Below are 16047 nucleotides of genomic sequence, written 5' to 3' on the forward strand. Positions count from 1 at the left end.
CACACACACACACACACACACACACAAATAAAAATGTGAACGCCATGTTGTTATGATTAAAACAGCTAACAAAAGCAGTCAAATATCTGGGGAAATCAAGTAGCATTAAATAGGCTCATGACACTTGGTGCTCAGCAACTTTAAACTATGGACTTCAACTCCCACTATAGCGACTGAGGAATTCTGGGGATTGAAGTCCACATAACCTAAAGTTGCTGAGGTTTAGAAACAGTGGCCTAAGTTACACTTCTATGGAATGGATATTGCAATTTGGATTTTGCAGCAGAGAAAACACTGATTTGCCCAAAATTGTACAATAGAGCACAATGTCAGGATTCCACGTAACACCCCCAACCAAAGAGGACTCCGAGGCTTGAGATTCCTCAAAGTTCTATTTTATTTTTAAAACATTTTTATTTTTAGAGATGTCATATTGGCATATCTGGGAAAACCCAAATCTGAAAGTTTTGGGAAAACCCAAATCTGAAAGTTTCCAGGTTTTTCCCCACCCAAGTGAAAATTCAAGTTCCTCCCCAGCACCCACATGTCCATCACATGATCCAATCAGTCACCGTCCCAACTGGAGATGCCTCCCAGTCACACCACTCCATATGCAGGGCAAGATGTCCTTGACTCTCTGAGAAAAGAATGTTATTTTGACTATATGTTTCCCATACTCCATATAATCCCCCCTCCCATTTTCCCACAGCAGAAAATGTGGCAGACCTGAAGGCCCAATGTAAAAGATGGCTTCCAAGGCTGATACACTTTATAAATAAAGTCACAAGGGAGCTGGTATAGGGAGAAGCAATTCTAAACTCTTTCAAGTCTTAATCCATATTGAATTTTAAAGGAAAGTGCATCAGGTGGGGTCAGAAACAATTAGGTAGCTTGTTCAGCTCTCTTCAAGGAACAGTCATAACTTGATGAATTCACTCAAATGCCCTAAATTACACAAGTTAAATTAGAGCATGTAACTATGCATTTTGTCTCCAGAATAAACTTTTAAGGCCTGGTCCAAATTTATACTATGCATGGAAAATTAAAAAGGCTTTATCAATTTGAATTTAAATTTTATGTCACCCTAAAGATGGCAATAAATGCACAATACTAAAACTGATGCCATACTAAATGGTACCCTGTAAAATGTTAAAAGTTTCCTTGTTGTTTTAATTTCATATTATTGGCCTTCAGCCCATTACTGACTACAAATACTAATTTAGCACCTGCATAGATATATAATTTGACTCTGATGATGAAATTGAGTTAAGTATTGTCAAAATATTGACTAATGTGTCCTCCTTGATTTCAGTGGAGCTAAAACATAATTGAGTTTAGATCCAACTCGTTGATAATAACATTGAATTTTCACTTAGAGATGAATTAAAATGTAGTTAAACAGCTGTGGATTTCTTAAACTTCATTCTTCCCTAGTTGCAGAAAAGGTACATATCTATCCCTTTGGAAAGAGATGTCCAGGTGTTCTATTCAAGTGAAAGCAATTTTGCATTAAAGCAATTCAGTTATTTCAGATTGGATCCTAAAGCTTGCAGGAGGCACATTCAGTTCCAAAAGAAGAAGCTGATCAAATTTGTACATTATTAACAACTAAAGCAAGTCCACACCTTCTTCGGTGCAACTATAGATCTCCACGAGTAGAGATGTTTTGTAGGTTTCAGTTCTGCACAACTTCAGGAACAGTGACAAGAAAGAGGGTTAAAATAGTTTAATTTTAATAAGGTGAACTTTAATACACCACTAATTAGAGCAAACTTCCTAAATTGTTAATGCACAAATTTTCTTGATTCATCTTGAGGTAAACTCAAACTTAGGAGAGCAATCTTAGATGACCCAGTGCTGCCTTTCTGAAAAAAAGGGCATAGTTTAATAAGATAGAGGTTTCAAGAAATAGCTAGAAGCCTATAAACAAAATAGGCTAGTGCCAGGAAAGTCAGAAAAACTCCCACATATTATGAATAGCAAAGAGCTTAGGGAATTCCAAAAATGTCTAGTTAAGAGCCAGAAGCTAAGATCAATGACATTATGCATTTTTAGAACTCTAACTGCCCAAGGAATAGTAGCTTGAGAGGTAAATAAATGTTACTGATAAAAAGATCAGGCACCACCTGTTATGTCTGTTTGAATTTCTTTCTTTCAATCTGCAGTTTTATGGCAGAGGAAAACTAACTTTGCAACTTGCCTTTCTCTTTGTTGGATTGGATTTGAATTGTTGTGACTGAAAAACAGGATGCTTTCTTAGCAGAATCCTGTTGAGTGACACTAATGAAATGAAACAGGTTGTTGCATTTTGCTCAATTTAATTTTCTGGCAATCTTTTTTGTGAAGTATAAAAAGCATGAGAAGCATTACCTTCTCTTTATCATGGCTTCTCTTTATTTAACAGAACTATAGGTTCAAATAATTCTAACTAATTCATTCATCTATTCTCCCTCCCTCCCTCCCTCCCTCCCTCCCTCTCTCTCTCTCTCTCTCTTCCACACACATACACACACACACCACTTACATTGTCGGTAGTTTTAAATGTAAAAGTTGTGATGCTTACTTTTTTTGAAATACAATTTTATTTTAAAAAAATAATTATTGGAATCAAATGTACCAAAAAATCTGCAGTGGTTTCAAGTTGTTTAAATAGTTAGAAATTGGGTTTTATTTCTTTCAACCACATTTTTAATGCAGCATTTTCATCTTATTTTGTATGTTATTTTGAAACATAGGTGACTTTAGTGTGGCATTTTTTCCCCAAATCGTTTTGTTTTAATATTCTTGATTCCTTTTCACTTTTATTTTTTCGTAACAAATAAAAACCTTAGACCAGAGAAAAAGTCACTGAGAGATGTTTGCCCATATCAGAAAGTCATATTTACTCGAGTGGATGCAATATGTAACACTATGTTTAAATGTAAACATGATTACAGGTTTTCTTAAACTTACAGGGTATTTCTGTGCTCAAAACAAGAGTTATCTATCTATCTATCTTATCTATCTATCTATCTATCTATCTATCTATCTATCTATCTATCTATCTACAGTATTTTATGGAAATTGGAGAAAGAGGGAGAGAGAAGAAAAGAGAGGGAGAGTACCACTATATTGCTAGGTTTTGAATAAAGTCTGAGTATACTATTGATATACTTTTAGAAGTCATTAGCTGGACCAGTTTATTAACCTTACTGTATACAAATATCTCTAGCCATATAAATTGAGGAGAAGCTGGGGAAAAGGCCAGATATCATCAATCCAGTTACTCAGTAGGAACCAGACAATCTATGTCTTCCACACCCTACCCAAGAATGAACAAAATAGTCCAAAATTTGATACTGGAATGAGGTTGCTGGATGTGATTTGTGTTAACAAGTTTGTAGTGGTTCACAATTCATTTATATACCTATTAAGTTAATGTTATTGTACTACAAGTAGTCTCCCCAGATTGCTATCAACATATCAAAACAGCAATAAATACAATTAAGAAATAGACATTAAGTGTCTTTTCTTTGATTAAGCCGTTTTGGAAACTTGATGCCAAAATGAACAAATGCTTACAGTCACTGTCTTGTGTAAATATGTTCTTCCGATATCAGATGATTTAATATGGATGCCTTGTTTAGAAAACAATCAGCCAATGGAAACACTTAGCAAAGAATTGGTGGGCTCCCCTTCCTTGTCCACAGCCCAACTGAAGGTACACAACCCTCCCTAGGGGTAGCTTTAATTTGCATCTGTGCTTTAAGAAAGGGATTGATTTGATAACCTAAACGGCTCATCTCAACTCTATAATTCTGTGGTTTTGCAGTTTTATCAGTATGAATATCAATATTATCAATATTCTCTTAAGTTTAATATATTAAAAAGTCTGTAAGAGTATGTTTCTTAAAAGGGAACCTTATTTATGAAATGAAGCCCCACTTAACATCTCTCTTATTAGCTGTTCTGAAGCTTGCTCAGTCCATTAGAAACATGTGGTAAAGTCTTTTAAAGAAATATTTCATTTATAAAATCACCATTTTCATGATGTGCTTAGTTGTATTTTTGGGCAAATAGAGGCAAATAGAGTATGAATGGAACTGGATTCTGGAGTAAAATGTTCCTACTTTTGAGGTTGTGACTACTGGTAATTGCTGTTTTGTATTACGTTTATAAACTAGGTATAAGGTAAACCATTAGCATTGTTTAACATCCATTTCCCACCATTAGCTTTAGGCCCCGAGTTCTCCAAACTACACCAGCTTTGTGAAGCTCAATTGATGTTTCTAGGGCAGCTTTCCATTGTACAAAACACCTTGTGCTCAGTATTCATGATTGGTCAATTCAGTAGCTTTATGGCTCAACAGCAGCAGTTCTCAAACTGTTCATTAGCAAAACGCTAGTGCTGAAAAGCTCTTGAAAAGAAGATCCATGTTTGGGTAGCAGAGTTTTACCTCCAGAGCCTGCTCCCTTTTGATTCCAGCTTTGCTCTGCCAAATAGTAATCTTGTCTTCAGCTCCAGAGTGTAGCTGAACAAAATGACAAGATCCATCCCAGCTCTAAATTCTGGAGCTAAGGCCCAGCTATTCCTAGCAACAAAATCCACCTCATGTCATTATTCCCCTTTCTTTTATTCCTCAATATTTCAACAAGTGAGTTGTTATGTTAACACTCTGCCTTTTTTTAATTCAGGTTTTTTTTCCTTCCCAAAACTTTACAGGCCATCAGAATTTTAAAACATGGCTGCAAGCAGTGGAAGCAATGAGTTTGTAGTTCTGAGCAATGGCAGCATTCCATTTGGAGCAGCAAATCCAGATCTTCTTGCGACCAAGGATGGCACTATCCTAGTCTACAATCTACCATCATCAAAAGAAACTGTAAAAAGAAAAGTGACTGCAAATGGGTGCTTTCACATGAATGGCACACTCAAAGCACCCTTCCTAGCAGCAGACGAGCAAAGGACACCACAAGTGTTGTTGCAGTGTTGTCATCCTTGCCCATTTCATCAGGCACTAAGTAACCAAAGCAGTCAACAAGAATGTCTTTCAGTGGCTGGTAATGCAGTACCATCTCCATTGCCTTCTGGTTCCCCAGACCTACACACAACTGAATATTCAGCAACTGCTTGCCAGAAGCATATGCCTTTGTATCAGACTGCTTGTTGCCTTCAGTCCTTGCCCTCTTTCTGCCTACATCATCAGTGGCCTGAACACTTTCAGCACCAGCCTGTGCAACAGCATATAGCCAACATGCAGTAAGTCGAGATTTCATTTCCTGATGGGGCAGGATTGGGGTGGGGGGAGGTTGGGATAGTTAGGGCCACTGCAGTGTCAATCATAAGAGCAAATGATCATAATAGTGCTGCAGCAGCCATAACTTCAAAACCTGGTCATAAGTAGATTTTTTGGGGTGTGTGTGTGTTGTAACTTAAAATAGTCACTAAGTGACCAATCCTAAATCAAGGTCTATCTGTAACTAAATAAAGAACATAAAATTATTAGCAAAAACAGAAGGTGAATCTGTTTACAATAGAAGGATTTGTGTTGTGATCTGTGCTTTTTCAGCTTCTCTATAAATTATGTGGAGCTAAGAATGGTTAATGTGGTAGCTAATTTTTCTGGCAACACCGAATTGTTTAGCATAATTTAAATGATGCAAAGTCATCTCCCCACACTGGAAATAGAAGAATGGGCAATAAAATGGCAAACACAGTTTAGTATAAATGACCTGCATATACAGTACTGTCCATTTTCACAACTACGCAAATAAAAACTGAGCTAGTAATGTCTGGGGTAACGATGAATAATTCTGTGGGGAAAAAGAATTACAAAGATGTGGCTGCTACATAAGAAAGGAGTTTCACATTGACTATTGGAAAGGGAATGAAACAAAATAACCTCCCCCCCCCCCCGAAAAATCACAGACAGTATTTTACAAATACTTTTTTGACAGATTTTTCAGGGGTATATACTGCACTATAAACAGTATGTAAATTTTTAAAATAAATACACTGTGAAAATTTCATTGAACTATACTTTTAAACAATTCCTTGTTAGAAGGACATTAACCACACCATTCAGAATATTTTATATGTGATCATTTTGTTTGACATTTTCTATAGTTTGTACATAATATTTTACAGTGTCCATTTCATTGTTGTTAGAGCATGGAAAGCTGTTAAAACAGTGTGTAGAACAGCCCTTGTTGGAAGTCTTATAGCATACAGATTTTGACAGAGTAATATTAAATGCAGGTGTTTTCCAGGGCGCTGCTTTGGAGAGTCCAAGCAAGGGTTAAGTACAGCCAATCTGCCCAGAACTGAATTGAAACTTTAAGCCATGCCTCTGATGCTGACTATCTTCAGTTTTTTTCAATTCAGCTAGCCCAGTGGACGGGCTTTCGAGTTTTTCTCCAATTCTACATATTGCTTGGACTCTCCTAGCGTTAAAAGTAGGGAAAATTCCCTTAATGTGTTCTTCTTGAGCAGGCTTGGTGAGGGAAAATTCCTTTCTTTTCAATTTGGCCGTTTGCTTACTCTTTCAGTGCTCCCGGTGTCCTGGGTTCCGTCGGCGCTGTAGGGCCACAGGCAGCTGTCGTGGGAGGCGCGTGGGTCGGAGTGCCGATGCCAGCGCTGTTGCAGCACCCCTGCTGCGGTGGAACCCCCCACTGAAGGCTCTGTTGCCGCCGTCCGTGCTTTGCAGAAGCCGGCATTCGGCACGGATCTTCAGGGCTCCTATCTAGTTCCGACGGCAAACTTGAGTTGCATTACTGGCGCGGCGGTCGATTTGGGACAGGAAGTTCTGTCCGCCATTTTGTTTTCGCCAATTTTGTTTCTAAGCACATTGCCGCAGCTGCCTGGTCGCCTGACTCGTTGCAGGTGCCACGTGGAGGCTCCTTGTACGGTCTGACTGGCGATTTAACTCCTACTCTAACGAGACCACCAGATTAGCGCAGCAAAGGATCGTGGCTTATCATGTCGCCTCCTTACCTGACCTGCAAGGTGCTGCAAGTTACACTCGTTAACACTCACGCCACATTCCTGCTTGGCTGGATCTGATCTTAATTACCTTCTGTGTCTCTCTTCTGAGCACTTGGGTCTGCAGTCGGCAACTGTGGTGGTGAGTGGAGGTAGCCCCTGCCTGTCTCAATTAGACCCCAACCTTTCAGCCATGGCAGATCAGATCCCTAAGAACTCAGAGCAGATTGGGCCCTCTTCCAGAGCTTTCTCCAGGCAAGCCTGCAAGGCTGCCCGGGAAGCCATCAGGGGCAGCAAACCCTATTCTAGGCCCAGAACCAAACATGGATCAGGCCTGGATAAGGATGCCATACATCGCCAGAAGGCCTTAGAGAAGAACTTTTCCAAGGCTCAGCAGCAGGCCCAAACCTCCCAATCGGTGTCTCCAGTGGAGCCCTCCATGGAGGTTCAACCAGATCAGAGGCAACCCGTCTCTGATAGTGATGACGAGGCCAAGAATTTTCTCCCACTGCTTCCTTTGCCATGGCGGCTTCCCCAGGTCCTTCAATGGTTGACAGGCCAATCTCTTCGCCTGTCCTTCAGACCTGGAGGAAGGGCCCGCTCCCGTGGGCCCCTTGGCACCCCAGCAGCTGGCACCCTGACCAATGTTCCCTCTAATTTTTTTTCAGTGTGAGCGGAAAAGTATAGTGTTTGAGCGGCACATTTTCATGCCTGAGCACCTGAATTTTTTTCACAGATGTCACCTAAGACAACAACGAAATCAGTATTATTTGAAACTCAAAGTTATGTTTATTCAAGGTACCCGCTTAATTAAAAGTGTTATATAATATCAGTATCACTTAACAACGGTCCTGCTTAGCAACCAAAATGTTGGCTCAGAAACTCTGGCATTGAAGCGTGCAAGTCTTAAAGCTGTCAAGTTACAAGACCCTCGCACCCCTAACCCTTTAGGAAAAAAACCCCAGGGGTCTTCAAACCTGACAGCTTTAAGCCTTGTGGACTTCAACTCCCAGAATTCCTCCTCCAGTCATGTTGCAGCAACGTCATCTGCGTGGATCTGCTCCATCTTCGGTTTTTTCACAGGAGGCAGGGCTGCTGCTGAAGATGCCAACGAGCTCCCGCCGCCACTAGAATATGCATTTGTTTAGCATGACATAGAATAGTCTTTCAACCAGAAGTATGGAATAAAAGAGAGACTGATAAATATTAAAAAAAATAAAACCAAAAAGCAGCTATTTATTTGAGTTCTAGATAAACATTTAGTTCAGAAGAGATTAGAATAGAACAGAGAAAGAATAGAATATAGAGAATACAATAGAAATAGAATTGGAAGGGACCTTGGAGGTCTTCTAGTCCAACCCCCTGCCTAGGCAGGAAACCCTACACTACTTAAGACAAACGGTTATCCAAAATCTTCTTTAAAACTTCCAGTGTTGGAGCATTACCAACTTCTGGAGGCAAGTTGGTCCATTGGTTAATTGTTCTCACTGTCAGGAAATTTATCCTTAGTTCTAGGTTGCTTCTCTCCTTGATTAGTTTCCATCCATTGCTTCTTGTCCAGCCTTCAGGTGCCTTGGAGAATAGTTTGACTCCCTCTTCTTTGGAGCAACCCTGGGCCCTGAGATATTGGAAGACTGCTATCATGTCTCCCCTAGTCCTTCTTTTCATCAAACTGGACATACCCAGTTCCTACAACCGTTCTTTATATGTCAATATCATTTAGACAAAGTTGATCCCCTTATTCTCCACTCCAGAACCTTGGAGTTTGAAGTTCTTTGGTTCTCTTCTCCCACCCTCTGTGTTCCCACGAGGGGATTAGCATCATAGCTCAACTGCCCCCCTCCCACCCATAAAGACCAGGAGAGCATCGCTGCGCATAGCCAAATGCTACCATAGCAACTATGGCGTTGTCTGATGTCTTTCTTGCACGCTAAGATGGACTGACGGGGTGAAGCATAGCTTGCATTGTCCCTAGTGCGGATTCTTTTCCCAGCCTTGGTCACTTTACGAGGGGTGGACTTCAGTTCCCAGAATTCTTCAGCCCTCCCTTATTCCTGTTTCCTTTTCCTTCATTATATTCAATTGTTTCAATATTAAGTGTAATTCTTCCTTCCTAACATTTTTCCATTTTTCCCCTTATATTCTTTTCCATTTCAACATTGTCTTTGTTCCTTCCATTCTTTCTTCCTTCTTTCAATCCTTCCAATATTTTTTCCTTCATTCCCTTGTCTGTTTCAATATTAAGTACATTTCTTCCTTTCTTCCTATACTTTTTTCCATTTTCTTCCTTATATTCTTTTCCATTTCAACATTGTCTTCCTTTTTTCCTTCCTTCCTTCCTATACGTCTTTCCATTTTCTTCCTTATATTATCTTTTCTGTTTCAACAGTCTTTGTTTCTTTCTTTCTTCCTTCCTTCCCTTCCTATACTTCTTCTTTCATTCATTATATTTTCTTTTCCATTTCAATATTAAGTGTAATTCTTTGTTCCTCCTTCCTTCTTTCAATCCTTCCAATACTTTTTCCTTCATTCTCTTTTCCTTCAATATTAAGTGCAATTCCTTCCTTCCTTCCTTCCTTCCTAAGTTATTTCCATTTTCTTCCTTATATAATATTTTCTGTTTCAACATAAAGTGCCTTCCTTCCTTCCCTCCCTCCCATCCCTTTCTTTATGTTTTCTTCATGCTTTCTTTTCTTTTTCCTCTGCTCTTTTTAAATCCCCCCCCTTCTTCTCCTCCTCTACATTTAGGTTGGATTAGTTTGTACAATGGTCATCAAACTTCTGAAGTAAAAATAAATAAATAAATCATATTTAAGAAGAAGAAGAAAAAGGAAGACGTTTTTAGTTAAGTCAAACGTTTTAATAAAAGTTTCATCTTTTAAGATTTGTCCAACACATCCAATTGTAACCTTAACAGTAAAGAATATCACCCCAGCTGCTAAAGGTTCAACCAGTCTGAGAACCATTGAAAAGACAACAGTGCAAAATCCAAAAGACACAACTTCCTCACCGCCATTGCTTTGGTACCAAATCTTTGAGGAAGGGGCTCCAGAAAGAAGGAGGAGGAGGAGGAGGAGGAGGGGGAGGAGGAGGGAACTAAAGAGAGGCTTTTACCGAGTCTGCGCCCCACAGCCAGGACCGTCCTGGCGCCTCAAGCCGCGTTTCTTCCCCGCAAAGCCCTTCGGGCAACCCGAGAGTTCCTTTTGGCGCCAGAAGGGCTTTGCAGGAAGAAACGCCGCGTTTCTTCCTGCAAAGCCCTTCTGGCGTCAAGCGGAACTCTCGGGTTGCCCGAAGGGCTTTGCAGGAAGAAACGCGGCTTGAGGGGCGCAAGGACAGTCCTGGCTGTAGGGCGCAGACTCGGTAAAAGCTCTCTTTAGTTCCCTCCTCCTCCCCCTCCTTCCACAGTCTGTGTGACGCTGCCGCCAGGCTGAGAGCTGCCGCTGAAACAAGTTTGGGAAGGTCCTTTGCGGGCGGCCAGTTCTAGCCGCCTGCAAAGGACTCCCCCATGTTTGCTTTGAAAGAAACCTCTGCGCGGGAGTTAGAAACCTCTGCGCGGGGGTTTCTTGCCATGTGCGCGGCCGCGCGGCCGCGCACCTTAGAGGGAACAGTGACCCTGACCCATTCCAGGAGTTTGACCCATTGAGGACCAGCGCCCCAACATTTCAGCAGAAATGCAGGAGGTCATTAACAGGGCTATATCCCAGGGCATAGAGGTGGGCATGCTGCAGCGAGGCAAACGCCCGCGCAGGACCCAACATCTCCAGCCCCAAGATACTCCCAGAGAAGTGCCCTTCACCCAGCCTTCTCAGTCTCCACATTCCTCTCTGGCTAGTGAGGATTCTGACTGGGAAGAAGAGGACATCCTACCTAGGCAGGAACCTGAGTTTTCTGGGGACAAAGGGGTTGCATCCGAAAAGCCTGTCTTTTCAGGCTTATTTAAACTTGCCAACTTCAAAACCATCTTGAATAAGGCAAAGGTCTCGACCCACTTGGGGTCTACCCCCCCCCCCCAGATCAGGCGACTAACAATCCAGATGACCTATCTGGGACCTCTTTGAGGAGCCTGTGTCGGCCCAGGAGATAGTGCCAGTCCCCAAGCTGTTTCTGAATGTGGTTCAAAAGCAATGGGCACAACCAGCCACCCTTGCTACTCCCAGTAGCAATGATAAGAGGTTGTACATGGTAGATGCCAGTCTGGAGGACTTGCTTAAATTACCTCCCATTGATCCTCCTGTGGCAGCCCTTACCTCATCCTCTGTACTTCCTCCTGATTTGCTGGAGGGACTCAAAGCAGAGGACAAGAAAACAGAGCACGCCTGCCACAAAACGCACCAGGCGGTGACTTGGCCGATTAAAACGTCCCCCTAGGTATCCTTCCTCTCTAGGGCTGCCCTTCTCTGGTTGAGACAGTTGCTGACCAAAATTCCGGCTGGGGATACCAAATCAAGGCAGGATGTCAACAAGTTATGACGGCCACTGAGTACACCGCCGGGGCCACACTGAGCGCAGCCAAATTTGCCTCCTGGGCTTTGGTGTCCAATTTCACTACTCGGCGTCTCTTGTGGCTCAGGCACTGGAACGTTGACATGCGCTCCAAGTGGAAGCTGGTCTCGGCACCCTTTAAAGGGGACAAGCTTTTAGGGGAGGTCCTGGATTATGTTCCTGTTGAAAACAAGGACAAAAAGAAGGTGATGCCATCGGTTACCAAGAAATCTGACCGGAAGGGCTCCAACTCCTACAGGAGGCAGCCCTTTCAGAACATGGAGCCTTCCTCCAGCTCCGCCTCTTTCCATCGGCCATACTTACAGCAGGCTGACTGGTCCGTCAGTCATTTCGCAACAGAGGTCGTCAGCAGAATTTCTCCAGGCGTCCCTTTCGAGGTGTGTGTGTGTCTGGTTCCCGCCCTTTCAAAAGATACAAATGACCACCAATGGTCAGCTCCCATAGGAGGGCATCTTCAGTTATTCCATGCCCATTGGGAACGGATCACGTCGGACCAGTGGGTTCTACAGACAATCCGCTTGGGTCTCACCTTGGAATTTCTCTCTCTTCCCCCTGACACTTCATCCGCTGTCCCACCCCTTCGTGTCCTGTCAAAAAGGCTCTCATGGAACAGGAGATCAGGCATCTCAGGGACATCAGGGCCATAGAACCGGTTCCACCAGGTCAGGAAGGAACAGGATTTTACTCCATTCTGTTCCTGGTCCCCAAAAGCTCCGGGGGGGGGGGTAGAGGGGAATCCTAGATCTAAAAAGATTAAATTATCACATAACTTACCAGAGATTCAAGATGCAGTCCCTACAGCCCATCCTGGGCTGCATCAGGCCAGGAGGCATCTTGACATCCATAGATCTCAAAGAGACCTAACTCCACATACCCATTCGCAAAGCTCACCGCCAGTACCTGAGATTCGCTTATGCTGGCCACCACTACCAGTATCGGGCCTTGCCGTTCAGCCTGTCATCGGCCCCCAGGACGTTTACAAAGATCCTTGCTGCAGTGGCAGCCTTTCTCAGATCTTGTCTGGTGCGGCTCCATTGCTACCTAGATGACGTCCTCATCCAGTCATCATTGCCTCAGCAGGCGATCCAAGACCTGAGGTACACCATGAAGGTCCTCCAGGACCATGGCTTCCACCGGGCCCAGGAGATCATTCTCCCAGATTTTTGCCCACATCCCAGGCACCCAAGGGAGAAGTGTTTGCACATGCTAGATGTCCGCAGGACACTCCACAGATATGTCAAGCGCACGACTGTGTTTTGTCATTCAGAATCACTATTCATTTCTTTCCAACTGGTCTCCCAGGGCAGGAAAGTTTCCTCCTCTACTATCGGTCAGTGGTTGAGGGCCTGCATTGCCCTCCCTCATGTTCTGTAGTCTAAACCTGTGCCTAGCCATATCACGGCACATTCTACTAGGAGTGCTGCCACCATGGCAGCCTGGGCGACGCAGGCGCCGATCGAGGAGATTTGCAGGGTGGCCACTTGGACTTTGTTATTTCCGTTTGTTCGGAATTACAAGTTAGACAAGTTTCCCTCAGCGTTAGGTGCCTTTGGGAGGCGAGTTCTTCAGGGCATTCATACCAGTGGAGAGACCCTGAATGCGACTGCTTCCCGCCTTAGTGACATTTAGCTTGGGTATATTCCTTGCTTGGACTCTCCAGAGCAGCGCCCTGGATAATGACCATTGGCTTACCTGAAGGGTCGTTTTCAGGGCGCTGCGAAGGAGAGTCCACCCCACCCTGGGGGTCTAGTTCCGTTGGTTTCAGTACGGACGCCTACAGTTCCAGTTGGATTTGTTTCTCTGTTGGATATGGTTTTTTGGATTTTAGCAGTTTAGCAGTTAGACTTATATACCGCTTCATAGGGCTTTCAGCCCTCTCTAAGCGGTTTACAGAGTCAGCATATTGCCCCCAACAACAATCCGGGTCCTCATTTTACCCACCTCGGAAGGATGGAAGGCTGAGTCAGCCCTGAGCCAGTGAGATTTGAACAGCCGAACTGCAGAACTGCAGTCAGCTGAAGTAGCCTGCAGTGCTGCATTTAACCACTGCGCCACCTCGGCTCTTTTGGACTTATTGTTGGACTTCTCAGCGCGTAACAGTTCCACGCCTTCATTGAAAAAATCTGAAGATATTCAGCACCAGAGGCGTGGCTTAAAGTTTCAATTCAGTTCTGGGCAGATTGGCTGTATTTAACCGTTGCTTGGACTCTCCTTCGCAGCGCCCTGAAAACGATCCTTCAGGTAAGCCAATGGTCATTTTCCATTCTAGTGTGGCCTGTTAATTATATTTAGTGTATAAATGAATCCATCTTTCATAACTATGTGTGTCCATATTGTTAAATTTACATGAAAAACTGAACAAGAAAAAAACAGTACTATGAAAGGTGAAGGATCTCTTCCCAACTAAAAACTGAGCTTTGGCATGTAACCAGGTCAACATTACAGGTTACTGCAAGATTCTCAAGCCTGCAGAGTATAAAATGACTTCACATTAAAAGAATGAAATGTTGATACTTGGTGTTATAAATTGGTTCTTAAAAAGCAAAGCAACGTTTTGCCTTTGGTTTCAAAAGTTTGCACTGTTTAGGTTGGAATTATGGAAATTATGTTGAATTTGAAATAAAAATACACTTCAAATCAGTTTCACATTTTGCAAGAATGTAGTCAGATACATTTAGTTAATACCTCAGAATTGTAAGTAAAATAAATCTTGGGAACTAATTTTTTTTGCCTTTTTCAAAAGCTGGACTTTATTGCTTTTCATTTTAAAAATATAATTACATCCTTCAAAGGATGCTAAAGCAGAAACGTGGAATCTGTAGTACATGTGGGATTGTAACTCCCATCAGCCCAGGGGTGGGATTCAGCCGTTTCAGACTGGTTCGGGCTAATCGGATGCTAATTTTGCAACAACTGGATGACTCCGCCTACCCCTCACCTCCCAGCAGTTTCCACGGGGCCCCTTAATCATGCCAGGTAAGTATAGTGCCTGCACAGAGGGTCTGGGAGGGCAAAAAATGGGCCTTCCGGAAGTTGGGGAAGTCCAGAAACGGGCTCGTTTCCGGCTTCCAGAGGGCCTGCGGAGCCCAGGGAGCTGTTTTTGCCCTCCCAGAGGCTCGAGGAAGCCACCGGACCGCAAAAACACTCCCCACCCTGCAGGAGGTCGAGTAGGCCATGCCCGCCATGGCCACACCCACCCAGCAACAGGGCAGAGAAATGGTTGCTAACATTTTTGAATCCCACCGCTGCATCAACCCAACCAGTATGAGCAGTGGGCAAGACAGGTTGGGATAATATCTAAAAGACAGCTAATTTCTTTTAAAAAAGTAAATGTAAGCCATACAGCTAACCTAGAAAACAGCTTGTGTTACAATTTCTCAGGAAAAAACTATGCATGTTTATATTGTTTTTTTTCCCCTTGATGTGTTTTGGAAAATTACTAATCAATATTTGTGGTTTAGGATTTTGGCTATGTAATCATATTGCTAATGAAAACAAGATGGAAGTATCAGTCTATCAGCTAAATCTGTTAGAATGCGCCATCCACTGTAGTTTTCAGAACAGGAAGTCAATTTCAATTTCAATTTTTTTTCAATTTTAATGGATTTGTATGCCGCCCAATCCCGAAGGACTCCGGGCGGCTTACATAAAAACAATTTTAAAAATATTAAAAGAATTTAAAATACAAAACAAGGCAAATTAAAAAAGGACACAACATGCACTCAATCTTAATGGGGCTGAAGCTCAGTCAAAGATCAGCAGTCCCAGGCCTGCCGGAACAGCCAGGTCTTAACAGACTTTCAGAAGGCCGAGAGAGTGGGGAGGGTCCGGATCTCAGGGGGTAGATCGTTCCAGTCATGTTTATCTTCCTCTCTCCTCATTTCCCCTAATGAAGAATAACTTATTTTTCCTTGGAAATCCAAATTATTAGCATTTTTACAATATCAGAAATCTCGGGTGTGTTTTTGCAGGCTAGGGAAATGGTTTCTTCTCCATGGCAATGTTTTTTCGACATGCTTTCTAGAGCCTGAATCCAGGTTTAGAATCCTTCGTTCTTGGAGCTTTCAGGTCCTAATTGAGCCAAGGTGGCGCAGTGGTTAAATGCAGCACTGCAGGCTACTGCTAGATCAGCAGGTCAGCGGTTCAAATCTCACCGGCTCAGGGTTGACTCAGCCTTCCATCCTTCCGAGGTGGGTAAAATGAGGACCCAGATTGTTGGGGGCAATATGCTGACTCTCTGTAAACCGCTTAGAGAGGCCTGAAAGGCCTATGAAGCGGTATATAAGTCTACTGCTATTGCTATTGCTATTGCTATTGCTAATGCTTACATCGGATCAAATTTTATTTTTCATTTGGGACTCCTTCAGTCAAAGGCCTTGTATAACACAACTAATTTGTAACCATTTGGAGGTGCTTTTCCCAGCAAATTTCGTCATATCTTGACTTTTGGAAAGATTAGCTGCACAACTATTGTATCTAGTGGCATAGTTTTAACTGCATAGTTAGAAGCAATCTTTGTTACCATTGCACAAATATTTTTATTGCAAATCACTACATAAATGTAGAGAACTGCAGATTTCATAGGG

General features: G+C 42.8%; 1 protein-coding gene across 1 annotated transcript in view; it reads left to right on the forward strand.

Moving 5' to 3' along the window:
• Nucleotides 1-4718: 4718 nt before the first annotated feature.
• The window catches only part of DISP1 (dispatched RND transporter family member 1), a 38881-nt gene continuing 27552 nt past the window's right edge, over nucleotides 4719-16047 (forward strand). Inside the window, exon 1 of the mRNA XM_014053237.2 lies at nucleotides 4719-5236. Within this exon, the coding sequence (XP_013908712.2) occupies nucleotides 4722-5236 (515 nt within the window). The 5' untranslated portion in view covers nucleotides 4719-4721. The remainder of the gene's footprint in view (nucleotides 5237-16047) is intronic.

This window comes from Thamnophis sirtalis, unplaced genomic scaffold (genome assembly GCF_051295495.1).
Source record: "Thamnophis sirtalis isolate CommonGarterSnake01/CBP01778 unplaced genomic scaffold, rThaSir2_p1.2 scaffold_6, whole genome shotgun sequence".
In the NCBI taxonomy this organism is placed as follows: domain Eukaryota; kingdom Metazoa; phylum Chordata; class Lepidosauria; order Squamata; family Natricidae; genus Thamnophis; species Thamnophis sirtalis.